This window comes from Macaca thibetana, chromosome 2, assembly GCF_024542745.1.
Source record: "Macaca thibetana thibetana isolate TM-01 chromosome 2, ASM2454274v1, whole genome shotgun sequence".
Taxonomy (NCBI): Eukaryota; Metazoa; Chordata; class Mammalia; order Primates; family Cercopithecidae; genus Macaca; species Macaca thibetana.
Window position 1 is genome coordinate 100,432,230 of NC_065579.1, and position 21,812 is coordinate 100,454,041.

At 43.6% G+C, this 21,812-nt stretch overlaps 2 protein-coding genes across 2 annotated transcripts in view; one reads left to right on the forward strand and one right to left on the reverse strand.

Annotated features, from left to right (window-relative positions):
* TMIE (transmembrane inner ear) overlaps nucleotides 1-21,812 on the forward strand; it is a 538,092-nt gene that overhangs the window by 19,734 nt on the left and 496,546 nt on the right. The window lies entirely within an intron of this gene.
* CCR1 (C-C motif chemokine receptor 1) lies at nucleotides 4,952-11,506 on the reverse strand. Its single transcript, XM_050780575.1, has 2 exons — nucleotides 11,355-11,506; nucleotides 4,952-7,545 (listed from the first exon to the last, which is right to left on the reverse strand). The coding sequence occupies exon 2, from the start codon at nucleotides 7,532-7,534 to the stop codon at nucleotides 6,467-6,469; it is 1,068 nt and encodes a 355-aa protein (XP_050636532.1). The 5' UTR covers nucleotides 7,535-7,545; nucleotides 11,355-11,506; the 3' UTR covers nucleotides 4,952-6,466.

A 21,812-nucleotide genomic window follows, 5' to 3' on the forward strand; every position in this document is an offset into this window, starting at 1 on the left:
TAGCTCTAGGTGCGATACTGGAGAAGGAGAAAGGTTTAAATAAATGATCATAGCTGCTTCTACTTTGATAAACTAGACAAAACCAAAATAAAACAAAATCGAATGAACCCAAAGTAAGCAGAAGAAAAGAGATAAGAAAGACCAGAAAATAAATCAATGAAACAAAAGCTGTTTCTTTGAAAAGGTCAATAAAATCTTTAAATTGTGCCTATGATGTTGAGGTGGGAAGCAGATCGGGGATATGTGGATTTTTTTAAAAGGAAAAAATGAAAAATTTAAGAAGGTAAAAGGTCTCATCCTCACCCTGGTGCCAAGACTGTGTAGAGCAGTTCACATGCTGGAGCCTGAGCCAAAGGGCTGAGGGGTACTCAACTGGTGTAGAGTCTGTCATCATTGGCAGCAGTTAGGCATTAGGCTGGCCTATTCAGAACTGTGATTACTCACTAAAGGATTATGTAAAAAGGAGTACATTGACAGCAATGAGAACCAGGTTTCTTGTTGCAAGAGAAGCCAGTTTCAACTATGAAAAGGTAGAAGAGGCCAGGCATGGTGGCTCATGCCTGTAATCCCAGCACTTTGGGAGACCAAGGCGGGTGGATCATGAGGTCAGGAGTTCAAAACCGACCTGGCCAAGATGGTGAAACCCCATCTCTATTAAAACTACAAAAATTAGCCAGGCATGGTGGCAGGTGCCTGTAATCCCAGCTACATGGGAGGCTGAGGCGGGAGAATTGCTTGACCCGGGAGGCGGAGGTTGTAGTGAACTGAGATGGCGCCATTGTACTTCTGCCTGGGCAACAGAGCGAGACTCTGTCTCAAAAAGAAAAAAAAAGTAGAAAAGTAGAAAGAACAATGCTATGTAAGATCGTCATTGAAGGTACTGGTGTGAACGCATGACTTTACATGTGATAGATTAGATAGATAGATATGCTTGTGTGTGTATGTGTGTGTGTTACTGTATTTATGCATACATACATATTTTTCCTAGCTCTGCCCATGGAGAAGACCCGAAAACAATAGTACTCCACTAACAATGAGCACATCTAGCTCTCAAATCTTGGTTTCTAAATATTAGTTTCCACTACAGAAAGACAGTCTGCTTGGAGATGTGTCTTTCTGTGACCATGTAGCAGGACAAGCCTCAGACAAAACTCCTCAGACACCGAAATAAAGAAGGAAGGGGTTTATCCGGCCGGGTGCATCAGCAAGACTTCTGACTCAAGAGCCGAGCCCCTCGAGTGAGCAATTCCTGTCCCTTTTTTTTTTTTTTTCAATATATGGATTTCCTTTTTTTATTTTTTTTTAATTAAAAAAAAATTTTTTTTTATTATTATACTTTAAGTTCTAGGGTACATGAGCATAACGTGCAGGTTTGTTACATATGTATACTTGTGCCATGTTGGTGTGCTGCACCCATCAACTCGTCAGCACCCATCAACTTGTCATTTACATCAGGTATAACTCCCAATGCAATCCCTCCCCCCTCCCCCCTCCCCATGATAGGCCCCGGTGTGTGATGTTCCCCTTCCCAAGTCCAAGTGATCTCATTGTTCAGTTCCCACCTATAAGTGAGAACATGCGGTGTTTAGTTTTCTGTTCTTGTGATAGCTTGCTAAGAATGATGGTTTCCAGCTGCATCCATGTCCCTACAAAGGACACAAACTCATCCTTTTTTATGGCTGCATAGTATTCCATGGTGTATATGTGCCACATTTTCTTAATCCAGTCTGCCACTGATGGACATTTGGGTTGATTCCAAGTCTTTGCTATTGTGAATAGTGTCACAATAAACATACGTGTGCATGTGTCTTTATAGCAGCATGATTTATAATCCTTTGGGTATATACCCAGTAATGGGATGGCTGGGTCATAAGGTACTACCATCAGAGTGAACAGGCAACCTACAGAATGGGAGAAAATTTTTGCAATCTACTCATCTGACAAAGAGCTAACATCCAGAACCTACAAAGAACTCAAACAAATTTACAAGAAAAAAACAAACAACCCCATCAAAAAGTGGGCAAAGGATATGAACAGACATTTCTCAAAAGAAGACATTCATACAGCCAAAAGACACATGAAAAAATGCTCATCATCATTCGCCATCAGAGAAATGCAAATCAAAACCACAATGAGATACCATCTCACACCAGTTAGAATGGCAATCATTAAAAAGTCAGGAAACAACAGGTGCTGGAGAGGATGTGGAGAAATAGGAACACTTTTACACTGTTGGTGGGATTGTAAACTAGTTCAACCATTATGGAAAACAGTATGGCAATTCCTCAAGGATCCTGTCCCTTTTAAGGGCTCACAACTCTAAGGGGGTGCATGTGAGAGGGTCGTGATTGATTTAGCAAGCAGGGGGTACGTGACTGGGGACTGCACGCACCAGTAATTAGATTGGAACAAAACAAGACAGGGATTTTCACAGTGCATTTCTATACGATGTCTGTAATCTATAGATAACAACCAGTTAGGTCAGGGGTCGATCTTTAACTACCAGGCCCAGGGTGCGGCGCCGGGCTGTCTGCCTGTGGATTTCATTTCTGCCTTTTAGTTTTTACTTCTTCTTTCTTTGAAGGCAGAAATTGGGCATAAGACGATATGAGGGGTGGTCTCCTCCCTTAACCGGGGCAGGGAAAATACAAGACAGATGTGGAACCTCTTTGCCAAAGAGGGAGGGATTGCTCAAAGTACAATGGAGACAGAACAAAAGGACATAGGATCCAGCTCCCATTAGATAAATTTGGGGCAATTTGTGCATAAAAATAAAGACAACATTAAACTATATTCCACTGAATTAAAAAGAACTCCATGAGATCCTGCTGATACAAGTAATAAATAAGAGGAGGAAAAGAGAAGCTCTCACTTTTCAGAAGGAAGTGAACTAATAATTCTCACTTATTAAGTAATAAGCACAAAATGCTTCACAGTGGCGAAAACTGGTAGACACCTTCTTAAGAAACTGATCAAGTTTAACATCACCAGTTGTGGGGAAGATTGGCATCAGGTGTGTTCTGATATTATGCACTGAGAACACAGCAACCATTCTGTGAGATTTCTGCCCTAGTTTCATAACCTGGAACTAAGGAAACATCAGTCAGTCAAATTGAGGAATCATTGTCTATCAGGTAACTGTAGTGTTGCTCTTAAATGCTGAAGTCTTGAAAGACAAGAAAAGCCTGAGAAACTGCTCTTGAAGGAGACTAGAGGAGCAGACAGCTGAGTAAAACAAGCGTTTCTGGACCCTGGGATTATAGAGGACATTATTGGCAAAGTGGGCAAAACTGGAAACAGGGGTACAGATAATATGGTGATATTGTGTCCGTACCAGTTTCCTGTTTCGGTTATGTGGGAGAATATCCTTGTTGGTAGTAAAAACATTCTGAGGGTAATGATGATAATGAGGCATTGTATTTGCAACTTGCTCTCAAATGATTGTGGAGAAAAAAATAGCATTGTATGTCTATTTATCTATATCTAGCATCTAGATCTAGATACGTATGCGGGTATATATCTAATCTATCATCTAGAGAATGATGAATTTAACGCAAACATGGGAAAATGCTGACAACTTGTGAGTCTGGATAGGAGAGAAGGGAGTTCTTTGTGCTCTTCTGGCAGTCTTTCTGTAAGGATGAAATCGAAAAAGCAATGGGGACAACACGAGCGATGAGTCTGGGGCTGCACCCCATTAGCACAGGACCAGGGCATGGGAGGGGTGGGGGAGGCAGTCAGGAGGAGCTGGAATGTCTTGAGTGACCAAGGAAAGGTGCTGGCAGGAGTCTTATTGGATAATGTTGGAGGAATACTGCCCAATTTCCCTAACTTTATGTTATTTAATCCTCAGAACAGCATGAGGTAGATACTAGGCTCCTCTTCACTTTATAAATGAGGAAATTGGAGCTCAGAAATTGAGCTTCACTTAGCCAGCATTTACTTAGTGCTTACTATGTGTCAAACATTAACAAGGTTACAGGCACACAAAATATTAAGTGTGATTGTCTATGTATGTGTGTGCATTTAGAAAACAGTACTAGAAGGAAATGTACTAAAACAGTAGTATAAGGGAGGTTATATTTGGGGAGGAGAATTGCAGTTGCTTTCATTTTTCTCCTTTGTGTTTTTTAGCTATTTCCAGTTTTCTACAACTAGAAATTCCCTTTGTAATAAGGGGAAAAACAAGTATTACTTCAAAATGGAACTGGAGGATCTTGTGAAATATTCCACATTATGATTTCACTGTGGACTAAATGTTTTCTGATGCAGTTTTATTTTACTAAAGCAGTAGACAAATATGTCTTAATTCAGTTAAGCCTCCTTTCTACACACTGAGAGAGCTGGTGGGTTTACAACTGGAAAGCTGACATCCACCTGGACTCCATAGCCTGTATTTGTCTATATTTTCTGTGTGGGGGTGTAAGCCCAGGTAGCATGACCTCCTCTATCCCAGACAAAAGTTTTCGAGACCATCATGACACCAGCTTCTTTGTACAGAGACCACATGTGAACATAATTCCCACTAAAGGGGGTGGGTGGTTTGGTAAGAGTGCAGCTCTAGTGTCCACAAAGGAGGAAAGTCAGTCCAATGGTGTTACTGTGTTGTAAGGTGGGACACCCGTCAGCTTAGGGTGCCTTCTGACTGATGATTCCTTCTTCCTTTTTACTGCCTTGGCACCCTGAGCTCTGTAGTCCCCCTCAACCCCCTGCCATGCTGCCTGGACCCTGTTGGCATCCCTGTGTCTGTCTGGCTCACTGAGCTGAGCACCCTGCAAGAACAGACATTCCTCATGCATCAGTGTCTCTCATGGCTCAAGAGCTTGCTTTGAATGGAGCCCACAGTCATCACTGCTGTGTTGAATTGATTTGTGCAAGCAATAGCGGGGAAATGGGTGGAGTAAATTAGGGTGCATCCCTGCCATAGACTTCAGTGCAGGCACCAAAAACCATGCTTTGAAATGATTTATTGACCTGGGAAAGTGATCACAACTTGCTGCTAATTAAAACCAACAACAGAGCAGTGGGTACAATTGAAGTCCATCTTTGTTATTATCATAAATATGCACTGAACAAAAAACAAACTAAAAGAAAATACACCCAAAAGTGCATAGTGGGCAATTTTGTCTTTGGATAGTGGAAGTGTAGGTAATGTCAGTGTTTGGGACTTTTTCTTTGTATTTTTAAGCTGTTTTAGAAATAAGTTTTGTTATTAGGAAAATGATTTTTAAAGAAATATACATCTGAGGGAAAAAAGAACAAAGGCATGATAAATAGGGGGTCCTTGGTTAGAGATGACGCATCCAGAACATTTTGGATAAATAAGCTCCTTTGAGTTGAGGGCCCTCTCGGACTCCTACATCAGCACAGAATCTCACCCCACCCTCCTGCAAGGGCAGGCATCTTCCTAGTAGACACTTTCCGCCCAACCCCCGTCAGCTACAAATACTGTCAGCTTACACAGCAGGTCATTTTTTTGCTGACAAGTCCAAGGTGGCAGTCAGAACTCTGACCCATAAAACCAGAAGGCTTAGATGAAGAACAAACAGAAGGGAAACCAACTCTGGTTCCTTTTGCCTGTTACTAATTGCTGCCATAAAGCCGTTAGAATCCACCAATATATGACCCAACTTGAAGAGAAGGGAGATTCAGAAAAATAGTCAGAAAAGAAGGGTAAATGGAAATGATAAGTCCCTCTCCTTTATGGCTATTTTAAGAAGCACATCATGTTATTCATATGGCCCATGCTTAGCCCACTCCCTGAATTGTTTAATTTTAGTGGATATAAAAATTTTTCCTAAGGGATTTCTTAGTTCCACTGCCAACAGTAGTTCCCCATTTCTATTTCTCATTAGGTCTCAATTATTCCATCATTAGTTCTTTGTTCCCCAGGATTCCAAGGGCCCAAATCCTGCAGTGGGAGTGGAGGGGAGGCAGATTCTGGCTACTGATTGGCTCTGGGACTCAGAGTGGAGTCACTGTGGAAATCACTATTTCCAAGATCTTTGGCAGTGGGAGGGTAGGGGGGTGATGGCAGAACAGAAATTCCTCATGCATCAGTGTCTCCCATGGCTCACGAGCTCACTTTGAATGGAGCCCACATTCACCACTACTAGGTTTAATTGGTTTGTGCAAGCAATAGTGGGAAATGGGTGACTTTGTTGACAAATGCTAATGGTCACAAATCTGAAATCTTGCTCGAGTCCAAGCCCTTCTCCGGTACGCTTAGTCCCAGTGTCTGGAATATTTGGTTTTGCTCATTCATCTCCTTTCTACCAGGGAAGTTCATGGAAGAGACTGAAGCCCCAGAAGCCCCAGGCCACCATTACTTTCCCTCTCTATCCCAAGTGGCTGTGACTCCATGCTGTGCCAAGTGTCAGAACCTGGCTGGGAGAGCCAGGCTGCTGGCTCAATGTGCCTGGCAGGTCACTCCTGCTGGTTCTGGGTTGGCCTCCTGTAGTCTGAGTCAGAGTCCAGCAGAGAGTTCATGCTCCCCTGTGGAGGGAGACGTGGAGCTGACCCTCTCCAGCCTGTCCCCGGAGAGGAAGGGGAGCCATTTAACCAGGTGCACGGCCACACGCCTGTGGAACAACTGCCGTAGGTACTTCCGGAACCTCTCACCGGCGAAGGCGTAAATCACTGGGTTGACACAGCAGTGCATGTTGGCGATCACCTCCGTCACTTCCATAGCCAGGTCCAATTGTCTGTTCTGCTCACAAAGATGAGTGAACAAGAATTCTTGGAAAACAGAAATAAGTTCAGTCAAATTGTACGGGGTCCAAAAGAGAAAGAAGATGATCATGATGACAAAAATCAGACGGACAGCTTTGGATTTCTTCTCATTTGGTCGTCTGAGCAGAATCTTTATGATCCCTGTGTAGCAGACAATCATGACCAACAAAGGCAACACCAGCCCAAAGAGGTTCAGTTTCAGAGCCTGAAACAGCTTCCACTGTTGAAAGCTTTCGTAAGGAAAGTGAAGGTTGCAGCTGTGGCGAACGATGTTCCACTGGGTCTTGGAAAAGTACATGAGTGGCGAGGAAGCCAAGATGGCCAGGGCCCAAATGATGATGCTGGTGATGACACCAAAAGTGACGGTCCGTGCCCTCAAGGCAAACACGGCATGGACGATGGCCAGGTACCTGTCAATCGTCAGCAGGATGATGAAAAAGATCTCGCTGTACAAGCCTGTGTAATAAAACCCAGAGAGGATCTTACACATGGCATCACCAAAAATCCAGTCATCTGTCGACTTGTAGTAGATCAGGAAGGGCAGTGTGAACAGGAAGAGCAGGTCAGAAATGGCCAGGTTCAGGAGGTAGATGTTGGTCATGTTTTTGAGCCTCTTGTATTGCACAAGGACCAGGACCACCAGGAGGTTTCCAACCACGCCAATGACAAATACCAAGGAGTACAGAGGGGGCAGCAGTTGGGCCAAAATGGCCCTCTCATTCACCTTGTGGCATGGAGTTGCATCCCCATAGTCAAACTCTGTGATCATGTCATAGTTCTCTGTGGTGTCTGGAGTCTCCATCCCGGCTTCTCCTACAGGTTTAAAAAAAAAAATTGTCTTTACTCTGCTATTAAAGGCAGTGGGCACTGGACAGTAAAGACAAGGGAGTGGGGACATTTCTTCAGCCACTCAATACATGTTTATTGAGTGCCTTCTGTGTACCATGCCTTGGGGAGAAAATGAGTGTTAGAGAAACCTAGGTCCTCTCTGCCTTCTAGGAAACTGCAGTCTAACAGAGAGTGGAAGCAATAAGCAAATGAATGTACAAATCATTGATTCAATCATTTTGGCAAAGAGTTTTGTAAGAGATAAGTTCAGTGGGTGGAAAGCCAGAGGGAGACCTTACCACACTATTCATAACCAACACTTCCTAAGCACCCCCATGGGCTAGGCATTGGACTTAGGGTTAAAGAGCCCTGGAGGGGTCCCATTATTGTTCTCATTTAAGAGGTGATGAAACAGAAGTTCAGAGTGGTTAGGAAACATATTCAAGGACACACCTCTTGTGAGAACAGAGCTGGAGCTCAAACCCAGGTGTGCATCACTCTTATGCCCAGCCCTGACACCACTACGCTTTCCTGTCACTGTCACTGAGCGGTGACTTTGCACTGTGGACTCTGTGAAAGAAAAAAGGACTCTGAGAAAGAAAATGGTCCTGGCTCAGAGTAAGATACAAACAGATCTTCATGGCTTTTGGTCTAAAAAGATTCTCAGCCAAGAGTGACCTAGTACCCTTGAGGCACTTGGAAATGTGTGGGCATTTGTTGCTGTTGTCACCAAAACTGGGGGACACTACTGTCATTTGGTAGGCAGGGCCAAGGATGTCCTACAATGCAGAGATCATTCTACCCCAAACACCAGTGGTGTTGCCATAGTGAAATCCTAGTAGGTCAATCCCATTATTTTGGAGATGAGGAAACTGAGGGCACCAGAGTGGGCTGAGCCTGACCCACATTGCACAGCGCTTAGGTGGCACTAGGTCTAAGGTCACTCTGCAGACCTTCTGAAAGGAGAGGAAAGTGCAGGCAGAGAGGAGGGAGATAACGTGGTCAGAAAAAGAGAAAACTGGGCGTCAGGGGAGGAAGAGTTCAGAATGATCTGGAGCTATGAGGTGATGTTACACAGCGACTAGCTGAATTCTGCTGAGATAAGCTCTTAGATATTTTTACCCAGGGATGCCTTAAAGCAAACAAAAATGAAACAAAAAAGAATCACTCCGTAGGTTGCCTTTGTAGGACTTCTCCCAGTCCCTGCTTTTTCGGCACACTTTTTGAATCCTGTCCAATTGCTTATTAAAGATGCCTCCCTAAATGAAGTATCAGCTTTGGTGTAACCTACGAGCTTTGTGACCTTGGATAAATTATTTTACCTCTCTGAGCTTCATTCCTCATCTGTAATGTGGGAAAGCAACTCTTATCTTGTAGGGCTGCTGTGAAGTAATGTATGAGAAAAGTGCCACCATCATCCCCACCACCACCACCTGGCAAGGGCCAGGCCAGGGCACTTTTCTTGGGGACCTTCCCTGAGAGACCTCCTTCCCTGCAGGAGCCCTTCCCTGAGGCCTGTCACCACCAGTGCGTCCCAGGCACCAATGTCCAGGATGTCCCTGGCTGGCTGGTATACCCTGTCCCCCACCCCCCCTGCCAAATCTCTTTGTAGTTAATCTAGAAAGTGATTTTTCTTGGTAACGGTGGACAATGATGGTCCCTTCCATGTGAATGACATTTGAAATTGTCAATCTATTTCCACCAATCTAAATTGATTTGACTCAAATACTGATCAGTAAAGTAAGTGGCACCTACTTTATAATTTCTATCTTAAACCTGCGTCTCTGGTGTTCTTCCTTCTACTCTCCTTAAGGAATGTTTCCTGCTTACACAATTCACATTTTTTCAATAGCCATTGTAAAGGAGATGAAGGCACATGGAGGGTATAGGTCACCCTGACTGGAAGGGGAGATACTCTATTAGAGTGGGAATTGAGGAGCTTTCATTTTTCATCAAACCCATCCCTTGGCCCACTCCTCCATCTCCAGAGAGATCCAATCAGCCTTCTTTCTGGAGAGAGTCAGGCTACCGGTCACTAACAAAGCTGTGTTGGCACTTTCTAATTTCTGTGACCACAGCTATTGCTGATGAGGGCAGACAGTTCAGTTTGGTAGTCAGCACTTTTCCGTGGGCTGGCAGGTTAACAGTGGACATAAGCAAACAGCTTGGAAAGCATGAAGAGCAGCTAGTGTGAGGCTGACCCCATGAGTCCAGTTTCTGGGAAGGTTTGGCAAAGTTGAAGGCAAGTGGGGTCAACATTGTCAGGTGGCATTTTAAACCGAGTCACCTCCATACTCCCCCTACCTCCAACCCATTTGTTATTTCCCCAACTTGTTAAGCACCAGGCAACCACTCCAGGCATGCTGTTCCTAAAGGGAGGTGATCTGGGGTGCGGCCCCACAAGAGAAAGCAAAGGACCGTGTTGCCATCTAACCTGCTAGCCCTGCTGTATTCTATTGCAGAAGTCTGCCTCAAGGCCACTGCACAGTGGTCAGCTATAGCCCTGGATCCTGGACCCTCCACGGCCAGTGTCCTCCAGCCTGGCAGTTGGTGAAGTCTCTGAGCAGATATAAAGCAATCGGTGATGGTGAAAGACACCCAGGCCGATGGTGTGCTGGCTGGCTTGCACTGGTTCATAAATGCCAATCGCGGGCATCTCTTCCCCACTCCACATTCAGCATGTTGGTAGCTTGAAACTGACCACGGTGGGAGCATTTATATCGTGAAAATCAACAAATGTTATAAAGCAGGGATCTTTTCTTCAAAAGAGTCAGTTGTTGAACATTTACAAGCACATCACTGCCCAGGCCCCACATTCTGAACAGTCCAGCCAGCACTGTCCCACTGCTCGGTGCGGGAACTAAACGATCAGTGAGTGGCACATAGCCTGGTGGTAGGCTATGCAAACTTCTGGGAGTTTCCATCTCTTCTTTGAAATCTGGGACCCACCAAGATCACCTATGAATTAGATACCTGTAAGGAGCCACCATGCCCCTCTATCTTCAGAACAAAATCCTGACCTGTGTTTTTGTTAGTAGAGCAGAACAGATGCCCCCCAAGATCACCTGGCCAGCTCCTTGCCTTTGGGTGAGTGAAAGCCTACTTCCTCCAAAGACAGCAGTGCCGATTTTGAGGATCCTTGGTTCTAGTCTTCTTAAGAGATAGGTTCAGTATCAAATCATCCTTGCATCTGCCAAGATTTTTCTAACTAATATTTCCCTCTTGCTTTAATTTCTCCATACACCATGTTTGGTTTTCCTTTACATGGAGGGATTTGGCAAGTAATTTTTTTTTTCTTTAGACAGACTCTTGCTCTGTCGCCAGGCTGGAGTGCAGTGGCACAGTCTCAGCTCGCTGCAATCTCCACCTCCCGGATTCAACTCTTGACCTCGTGATCCTCCCGCCTCGGCCTCCAAAGTGCTGGGATTACAGGCGTGAGCCACTGCGCCTGCCCAAGCAATTTCTTGTTGGATAGGTTTCCACAGAAAACACCTTTTGTCCCTTAGTACTGACTGACTTTCTTAATCAGTAACCAACAGCCAATCCTTCAAGTAAGCTTCCTTTTTAGCAAAAAAAGCCTATATTTCATCTGAGCACCCAGCTTTATAAATCTATCATTCTCAGTATTGCTACAGTATTAATTGCCTTGGAGATGCATCCATGGGCTACTTAGACATTTGCCCGGCCCTCAAAGAACTCCCCTCACCTTTGAGGAGCCCCTAGCTGCATGCATGTCTTTGATCAAGACTGCCCTCCACAGTAACAGATAAGACAGGAAAACAAGTGCCACTTACTCTGGTTCCAAGGGACTTTGTCCGTGAAGTCTTTGTTTCTGGGGCTTTCCGAGTTTTTATGAATTCAAGGTCCTGACCAAGTGGGAAGTGCTCAGCTTCCTGTGTGATGATGGAGAATTGACTCCAGTTTCACAGTCTTTCAAAATGACAAGAAGGGGGACAAAGTTCTTCTTTTTGTGTGGTTGGGTGCTCATGAATGGCCACAACGCCCACCAGTGGCCACTTCCTGGAGGCCAAGTTAACTGTGAGGATTTTCTCTGCTCACTCTGAGGCTCTTGAGTCTTGGCCCTGGGAGCTCAGCCTTAAGGGAATTGGGGGCAGGTGAAACTGAGTTGGGTGAGGTAGGTGGCAGTGAGATGTTCCCAGAATGTTTGGAGCAATTGAAGTGTGGGATGTGTATATGTGGGATGGGGGCAGGGCATAGAGCTCTTGCAGTCAGCGGCAGACTTTTTTTTTCTTCTTCCTTAAAGATTGTGAATGGAAGGATTTAAACTGCAATCCTGAGTCCTGTTCCTCAAAACCAACTGACATGGGTGTACACAGAGGCAGCAGCTTCTCTTTGACACCCCATACCCCTCAGCCTCTGGGAGCTCACTGTCCCTCTGCTCTGTGTTCCCCACGTCCCTCCCCACCAAACCTCAGAGAGTGGCTTTGCCTCAGGAACCTCCAGCATGGAGGGAATATAGGTCTGTTGGTTATGTTTTGATCTTCCCTTTCTGATGCCCCATTCCTGCTTTACACGATGGTCAAACATGGGCCAAGTTCAAATCCCAGCTCTCCACCTGTGACATGGGCAGATCACTCACCTTTCTAAGTCTCAGTTCCTACTCTGCTAAATGGGAGTACTAAATGCTTACCTCAGAGGAGAAGCATGAGGTCACCTTGTACTTGAAAAATGTCAGAGTGCCTGGCACAGTGAAAAATGTCTGACAAATGATGAGTACTGTGACTCTTCTCACAACTGCCAATACCTACTCTGCCACTGCCCTTGTGTCTTCTGTAATGTGGGGACACCCCTAACCTTCCTCACTGCATTGCTACGAAGCACTGTTTCAGAAACCATCAGTGTGAATGTGCTTTGAAAAGATCACTTGTCCCTTCATGGTTCAGTTTCCTTATCTGTAAAATAAAGAATTCAGACAAGATGGCCTAAGGTTGATGTCTGATCATCACTCAGCTTCACCCCGAAGAAGTAAATGGGGGTCTGCATGGGCCTGGCTATTTGCAGCACTTTGCTGGTGGATCAGTTTCCAAAAAGAACAGAGGCTTGTGAGGCCTTCCTTGTCCTTGATCCTGTCTAAAGTGAGGGACATGGTCAGTACCTCATCCTCAACCAGCCTTCCAGCACTGCTGTAGGTTTCATGCCACAGAAGGGATGTACCAGGCAAATCTGCTTGTTCATTGAACAAATATTTATTCAGTACTCACAATGTGCCAGACATTGTATTGGGTGCTTGGGATATCGTGGTGAAGAAAGAGGCTGGATCCATTCTTTGAGAGCTTATAGCTTAGGAAGGATCACAAACAATTAACCAAGTTACCACAATGAGGAACAGCTTTTGTAGTGGCCTGGGAAATACCCTGGGCTAAGGAAGGGTGCATCAAGGGTGAGAAGGGGTGAGGAAGTCCTTTAGAGCAGTGGTTCTCAAAGTGAGGTCCCTGGACCAGCAGCATCCACATTCCCTGGGATGTTGCGAACCATGCAAATTCTGGGGTCCCATGCCGGACATACTGACTCAGAAATCCTGGGGATGAGGCCGAGCAATCCAGGTTTTGACAAAGACTGCCATATGATTCTGATGCATGCTTAAATTTAGGTGGCATGGATCCAGCTTAAATTTGGGGGACATGGATCTAGATTTTCTCAATGCTTTTGGCTCAGCGTCCCATGTGATCTTTCTTCAGAAGATTAGGCTGGACCAGCTGTGAGCTAGGAAGACTTCTTTCTCTCTTTAGCTCAAGGCCTAAACAAGAGGCTGCTCAGTTGCCTGCTCTGTCTCCCCTCCCACACCCGCACCTAGATCTCCTATGGCCTTGCAAACCCCTTAGTGCACACGCCCATCTCACCACAGCAGACGTGTACAATGTGGGGAGCACAGAGAGACAAGGGAGAAACCAGGAAAGAGGGATGATCTTGCCCTGTCCATTTCTCTTAAAATCCCTTTGACTCCTCTCCTTAAAAACTGTAGTGTTCTCTCAAGGTTGCCATATTGTCCTTGATCCACATCAATGTTCCTCTTCCTTGGAGAGAAGCGGGAGATGTGGGCAGCTTCCTTTGCCCCAGAGAGGTTGCAGTGGAAGCCCAGCACTAGACCAAACCCTGTCCTGGGACAGCCTTCCACCCCAGCCTTGGCACCAATGCTCGGGGAAGAGATGCAGGGGACCCTGCCAGTGGTGGCTGTGGATGATTCTTTATTTTCATTTTTTATTATTTATTTATTTATTATATTTTAAGTTCTAGGGTACATGTGCACAACGTGCAGGTTTGTTACATATGTATACATGTGCCATGTTGTTGTGCTGCACCCATTAACTCGTCATTTACATTAGGTATATCTCCTAATCCTATCCCTCCCCCCTGCCCCCACCCCACAACAGGCACTGGTGTGTGATGTTCCCCTTCCTGTGTCCAAATGTTCTCATTGTTCAATTCCCACCTATGAGTGAGAACATGCGGTGTTTGGTTTTCTGTTCTTATGATAGGTTGCTGAGAATGATAGTTTCCAGGGCATCCATGTCCCTAAAAAGGACATGAACTCATCCTTTTTTATGGCTGCATAGTATTCCATGGTGTATATGTGCCACATTTTCTTAATTCTGTCTGTCATTGATGGACATTTGTGTTGGTTCCAAGTCTTTGCTATTGTGAATAGTGCTGCAATAAACATATGTGTGCATGTGTCTTTATAGCAGCAAGATTTATAATCCTTTGGGTATGTACCCAGTAATGGGATGGCTGGGTCAAATGGTACTTCTAGTTCTAGATCCTTGAGGAATCGCCACAGTCTTCCACAATGGTTGAACTAGTTTACAGCCCCACCAACAGTGTAAAAGTGTTCCTATTTCTCCACATCCTCTCCAGCACCTGTTGTTTCCTGGCTTTTTAATGATCGCCATTCTAACTGGTGTGAGATGGTATCTCATTGTGGTTTTGATGTGCATTTCTCTGATGGCGAATGATGATGAGCATTTTTTCATGTGTCTGGTGGCTGCATAAATGTCTTCTTTTGAGATGTGTCTGTTCATATCCTTTGCCCACTTTTTGATGGGGTTGTTTGTTTTTTTCTTGTAAATTTGTTTGAGTTCTTTGTAGGTTCTGGATATTAGCCCTTTGTCAGATGAGTAGATTGCAAAAATATTCTCCCATTCTGTAGGTTGCCTGTTCACTCTGATGGTAGTTTGTTTTGCTGTGCAAAAGCACTTCAGTTTAATTAGATCCTATTTGTCAATTTTGGCTTTTGTTGCCATTGCTTTTGGTGTTTTAGACATGAAGTCCTGCCCATGCCTATGTCCTGAATGATATTGCCTAGGTTTTCTTCTAGGGTTTTTATGGTTTTAGGTCTAAGATTTAAGTCTCTAATCCATCTCGAATTAATTTTTGTATAAGGTGTAAGGAAGGGATTCAGTTTCCACTTTCTACATATGGCTAGCCAGTTTCCCCAGAACCATTTATTAAATAGGGAATCCTTTCCCCATTTCTTGTTTTTGTCAGGTTTGTCAAAGACCAGATGGTTGTAGATGTGTGGTATTATTTCTGAGGCCTCTGTTCTGTTCCATTGGTCTATATCTCTGTTTTGATACCAGTATCATGCTGTTTTGGTTACCATAGCCTTGTAGCATAGTTTGAAGTCAGGTAGCGTGACGCCTCCAGCTTTGTTCTTTTGACTTAGGATTGTCTTGGCAATGTGGGCTCTTTTTTGGTTCCATATGAACTTTAAAGTAGGTTTTTCCAATTCTGTGAAGAAAGTCATTGGTAGCATAATGGGGATGGTATTGAATCTGTAAATTACCTTGGGTAGTATGGCCATTTTCATGATATTGATTCTTCCTATCCATGAGCATGGTATGTTCTTCCATTTGTGTCCTCTTTTATTTCGTTGAGCACTGGTTTGTAGTTCTTCCTTTTTTTTTTTTTTTAATTATACTTTAAGTTCTAGGGTACATGTGGATAACATGCAGGTTTGTTACATATGTATACCTGTGCCATGTTGGCGTGCTGCACCCATCAACTCATCAGCACCCATCAACTCATCAGCACCCATCAACTCGTCATTTACATCCGGTATAACTCCCAGTGCAATCCCTCCCCCCTCCCCCCTCCCCGTGATAGGCCCTGGTGTGTGATGTTCCCCTTCTTGAGTCCAAGTGATCTCATTGTTCAGTTCCCACCTATGAGTGAGAACATGCAGTGTTTGCCTTTCTGTTCTTGCGATAGTTTGCTGAGAATGATGGTTTCCAGCTGCATCCATGTCCCTACAAAGGACACAAACTCATTCTTTTTTATGGCTGCATAGTTTTCCATGGTGTATATGTGCCACATTTTCTTAATCCAGTCTGTCACTGATGGACATTTGGGTTGATTCCAAGTCTTCGCTATTGTGAATAGTGCTGCAATAAACATACGTGTGCATGTGTCTTTATAGCAGCATGATTTATAATCCTTTGGGTAGATACCCAGTAATGGGATGGCTGGGTCATATGGTACTTCTAGTTCTAGATCCTTGAGGAATCGTAGTTCTTCTTGAAGAGGTCCTTCACATCACTTGTAAGTTGGATTCCTAGGTATTTTATTCTCTTTGAAGTATTGTGAATGGAAGTTCATGCATGATTTGGCGCTCTGTTTGTCTGTTATTGATGTATAAGAATGCTTGTGATTTTTGCACAATGATTTTGTTTCCCAAGACTTTGCTGAAGTTATCAGCTTAAGGAGATTTTAGGCTGAGACGATGGGGTTTTCTAAATATACAGTCAAGTCATCTGCAAACAAGGACAATTTGATTTCCTCTTTTCCTAATTGGATACCCTTTATTTCTTTCTCTTGCCTGATTGTGCTGGCCTGAACTTCCAACACTATGTTGAATAGGAGTGGTGAGAGAGGGCATCCCTGTCTTGTGCCAGTTTTCAAGGGGAATACTTCCAGTGTTTGCCCATTCAGTATGATATTGGCTGTGGGTTTGTCATAAATAGTTCTTATTATTTTGAGATACATTCCATCAATACCGAATTTGAGAGTTTTTAGCATGAAGCGGTATTGAATTTTGTCAAAGGCCTTTTCTGCATCTATTGAGATAATCTTGTGGTTTTTGTCCTTGATTCTGTTTATATGATGGATTACGTTTTATTGATTTGCATATGTTGAACCAGCCTTGCATCCCAGGGATGAAGCCCACTTGATCATGGTGGATGAGCTTTTTGATGTGCTGCTGAATTCAGTTTGCCAGTATTTTATTGAGGATTTTTGCATCGATGTTCATCAGGGATATTGGTCTAAAATTCTCTTTTTTGTTGTTGTTGTGTCTCTGCCAGGCTTTGGTATAGGGATGATGTTAGCCTCATAAAATGAATTAGGGAGGATTCTCTCTTTTTCTATTGTTTGGAATAGTTCCAGAAGGAATCGTACTAGCTCCTCCTTGTACCTCTAGTAGAATTCGGCTGTGAATCCATCTGGTCCTGGACTTTTTTTAGTTGGTAGGCTATTAATTAGTGCCTCAATTTCAGAGTCTGTTATTGGTCTATTCAGGGATTCAACTTCTTCTTGGTTTAGTCTTGGGAGAGTGTATGTGTCCAGGAATTTATCCATTTCTTCTAGGTTTTCTAGTTTATTTGCGTAGAGGTGTTTATAGTATTCTCTGATGGTAGTTTGTATTTCTCTGGGGTCGGTGGTGATATCTCCTTTATCAATTTTTTTGCATGTATTTGATTCTTCTCTCTTTTCTTCTTTATTAATCTTGCTAGCAGTCTATCAATTTTGCTGACCTTTTCAAAAAGCCAGCTCCTGGATTCACTGATTTGTTTGAAGGATTTTTTGTGTCTCTGTCTCCTTCAGTTCTGCTTTGATCTTCGTTATTTCTTGCCTTCTGCTAGCTTTTGAATGTGTTTGCTCTTGCTTCTCTAGTTCTTTTAATTGTGATGTTAGGGTGTCAGTTTTAGACCTTTCCTGCTTTCTCTTGTGGGCATTTAGTGCTATAAATTTCCCTCTACACACTGCTTTAAATGTGTCCCAGAGATTCTGGTATGTTGTATCTTTGTTCTCATTGGTTTCAAAGAACATCTTTCTTTCTGCCTTCATTTCATTATGTACCCAGTAGTCATTCAGGAGCAGGTTGTTCAGTTTCCATGTAGTTGAGTGGTCTTGAGTGAGTTTCTTAATCCTGAGTTCTAGTTTGATTGCACTGTGGTCTGAGAGACAGTTTGTTATAATTTCTGTTCTTTTATCCTTGCTGAGAAGTGCTTTACTTCCAACTATATGGTCCATTTTGGAATAAGTGTGATGTGGTGCTGAGAAGAATGTATATTCTGTTGATTTGGGGTGGAGAGTTCTGTAGATGTCTATTAGGTCTGCTTGGTGCAGAGTTGAGTTCAATTCTTGGATATCCTTGTAAACTTTCTGTCTCATTGATCTGTCTAATGTTGACAGTGGGGTGTTAAAGTCTCCCATTATTACTGTGTGGGAGTCTGAGTCTCTTTCTAAGTGTCTAAGGACTTGCTTTATGAATTTGGGTGCTCTTGTATTGGGTGCATATATATTTAGGATAGTTAGCTCTTCTTGTTGAATTGATCCCTTTACCATTATGTAATGACTTTCTTTGTCTCTTTTGATCTTTGTTGGTTTAAAGTCTGTTTTATCAGAGACTAGGATTGCAACCCCTGCTTTTTTTGTTTTCCATTTGCTTGGTAGATCTTCTTCCATCCCTTTATTTTGAGCTTATGTGTGTCTCTGCATGTGAGATGGGTCTCCTGAACACAGCACACTGATGGATCTTGACTCTTTATCCAATTTGCCAGTCTGTGTCTTTTAATTGGAGCATTTAGCCCATTTACATTTAAGGTTAGTATTGTTATGTGTGAACTTGATCCTGTCATTATGATGTTAGCTGTTTATTTTGCTTGTTAGTTGATGCAGTTTCTTCCTAGCATCAATAGTCTTTACATTTTGGCATGTTTTTGCTGTGGCTGGTACCAGTTGTTCCTTTCCATGTTTAGTGCTTCCTACAGGCACTCTTGTAGGGCAGGCTTGGTGGCAACAAAATCTCTCAGCATTTGCTTGTCTGTAAAGGATTTTATTTCTCCTTCACTTATGAAACTTAGTTTGTCTGGATATGAAATTCTGGGTTGAAAATTCTTTTCTTTAAGAATGTTGAATATTGGCCCCCACTCTCGTCTGGCTTCTAGAGTTTCTGCTGAGAGATCCACTGTTAGTATGATGGGCTTCCCTTTGTGGGTAACCCTACCTTTCTCTCTGGCTGCCCTTAACATCTTTTCCTTCATTTCAACTTTGGTGAATCTGATAATTATGTGTCTTGGAGTTGCTCTTCTTGAGAAGTATCTTTGTGGTGTTCTCTGTATTTCCTGAATTTGAATGTTGGCCTGCCTTGCTAGGTTGGGGAAGTTCTCCTGGATGATATCCTTCAGAGTGTTTTCCAACTTGGTTCCATTCTCTCTATCACTTCAGGTACACAATCAGACATAGATTTGGTCTTTTCACAGAGTCCCATATTTCTTGGAGGCTTTGTTCATTTCTTTTTACTCTTTTTTCTCTAAACTTCTCTTCTCACTCATTTCATTCATTTGATCTTCAATCACTGATACCCTTTCTTCCAGTTGATCAAGTCAGTTACTGAAGCCTGTGCATTTTTCACATAGTTCTCGTGGGATGACTCTCTCTTTAACACCTGCAGAGCCCATGGACCCTGGCTGTCATCAGGTTCAACCTCATATTCAACTGCTGGGCCTTGTCTTCTCACCACACACTCTCTCCAAATCAGCAATGGTGGGGAACTGAGAAGCCAGAAGCCATTGTGGAAGAACTCCAAGAAAAAAAATCTCCAGGTTATCACATCTACAGGCTGAGCAAGATTTGAGGCTGGGAAGAGGTGGATCCCAGAATTAGAAGAAGGTGGGTGAAACCAGTGTTTCTTCTGCTGTGTTAGAGTCACATGTGAAGCTTGAAGGACAATTGACTCCTAGGCCCACCCCCAGATATTCTGATGTGCTTGGTCTAGGGTGCAGCCTGGGCATTGGAATTTTAATAGGTAAAAAAATCTGAGAAGTAGAATCCCTGGCCTAAAGCAATGGTTCTCAAGTTTGAATATCCATCAGAATGTACAGAGGGCTTGTTAAAACAGATTTCTGGACTTGTCTCTGGAGATTACGGTCAGTAAGTCTGTAATGGGGCCTGAGAATTTACTTTTTTCTTTTTTTTTTTTCTTTTTTTTAAGAAAAGGCCTTGCTCTGTCACTCAGGCTGGAGTGCAGTAGCATGATCATGGTTCACTGCAGCCTCAACCTTCTGGGCTCAAATGATCCTCCCACTTCAGTCTCCTGAGTAGCTGGCACCACAGGTGCATGCCACCACACCTGGCTAATTAAAAAAAAAAATATATATATATATATATATATGTGTGTGTGTGTGTGTGTGTGTGTGTATATATATATATATATATATATAGTAGAAATGGGTGTCTTGTCATGTTGCCTAGGTTGGCCTCAAAGTGACCCTCTTGCCCCAGCCTCCCAAAGTGCTGGGATTACATGTGTGACCTGTGATCCCACCATGCCTGACCTAGATTTGCATTTCTAGTAAGTTTTGAGAATCACTGGTCTACAGGAATTCTCTGAAATGTAATTTGTTTATATTTTTAAGTACACAAAATATAAGGTGAAGAGTTAAGTTTGCCTACCCCTGGCCCCTTATTTCCCCCATTTCTCTTCCCAAAAGGAACAACAGTATCAGATTCTCATGTCACTTTGAACATAGAACACACACACACACAATTTTTTTTACACAGGTGAGTGAATACAATAGACATTGTCTTCCATTGCTTTTGTCACTGAACCTCATACCCAGGAGATTCTTCTCCACCAGCAAGCACATGGGAATAAGCATTTAGGCAGTGACTGTAGCCTCTCGATGTGGTGGAAACAGAGAAGTATCAATAAGGTGCACACCTGAAGATTCTAACCTTGAGTTTGTCTAAGGCTCTGATTCCTTAATTTGATACCCCCTCCTGTGTCAGCCCCATGACTTGGCCTGCTGGTTCCTTCTCACGTATTTGCCTTTCATGACCTGCACATGTCATCCATGGCATCCAGTTTTGACCCAGACCTGTTTCTGGTTCTCCTTTCCTGACGCAAACTCAACATTCCAGAAATCTTATGCTCTGATTTCACCAAGACAGGGCAGGGCCCAGGCATCTCAACTGCATGGACCCTGGTGGTCACTGACGCAAACCTTTTAGGTTCAGTGGCTACATGAATAAGTTAATTTGGTGGTGCCGTGATCACAGAGATGTCCCTGTTGCCTAATTCTGGGGCACACTGTCTGCATGACAAAAGAGGTTGCTTCTGATCCCAGGCTATTTCCAGAACACCAAAGTCGGATTGGTTAGTGTCTCACAGATGGGCAAAAGTGGTTTTGGGAGATGTAAGAGGGTCTTAGGCAGTAGCACCGCAGGTCCCTCAGCATCACCTCATTTCCCCCACCCTGGCCCCTGTACCCCACTCCTCCTGTCTTGTCTTTCCCCAGCCTCTCTTTCCACCTCCCCTCCTCACTCCATACTTCTATCAAGGTGGTCATTTTTCCTCCTGCATCTCCGCCCTTTTTGCCTGCCTGGCCTCTGGCCTCTCCCAGGCACTCTCTCACCTCCCATTCTACAAACTCCAACATGACAAACCAAGGGGAAAGGGGCCCAGAGTTCTTCGCCCCCTCTGTCCCTTCTCTCTGTCCTGCTCATCTATCCCACTGTGCTTCATCATGTCCCAAAGCGAAAGAGGGCATTGGGCACATCTGTGTGAGATCCCTCACCATGGATCATCCAAGAGGCCACCTCTTCCCGGAAGACTTCCCATCCTCCATGGCAGGAAGTCATCAAAGAAAGACTGATGTCACACCTTTGAAGTTTTTAAGCTTCTTCGGGGGAGTAGGGGAGATCTGTGTTGAAACTTCATAGTATAAATTGAGTACTTTTGAAAGCAAATAACAAAGCAATGGACTCAAAATAGCTTAAAAAAGAAAAGAAAATAAATCATTATTTTCTCACAAATCTAGATATTAGCTCTGGTTTGAAATTACTCTTTAACATTCTCTTGTCATAATTCTTGATGATTTCACTATTCACATGTTTCTATTTGTCTTTACATCCTAACATACAGCCTCAGAACTCAGGGGCTTGAAATCACAGTGACATTTTTTCCCATGATTCTGTGAGTTAGATGAGTGGTCCAAGGTGCTCTCACTCCC

Excerpts from the sequence above, each read along its gene's own strand:
- CCR1 (XM_050780575.1), bottom strand. The coding sequence starts at position 7,534 with ATGGAGACTCCAGACACCACAGAGAACTATGACATGATCACAGAGTTT.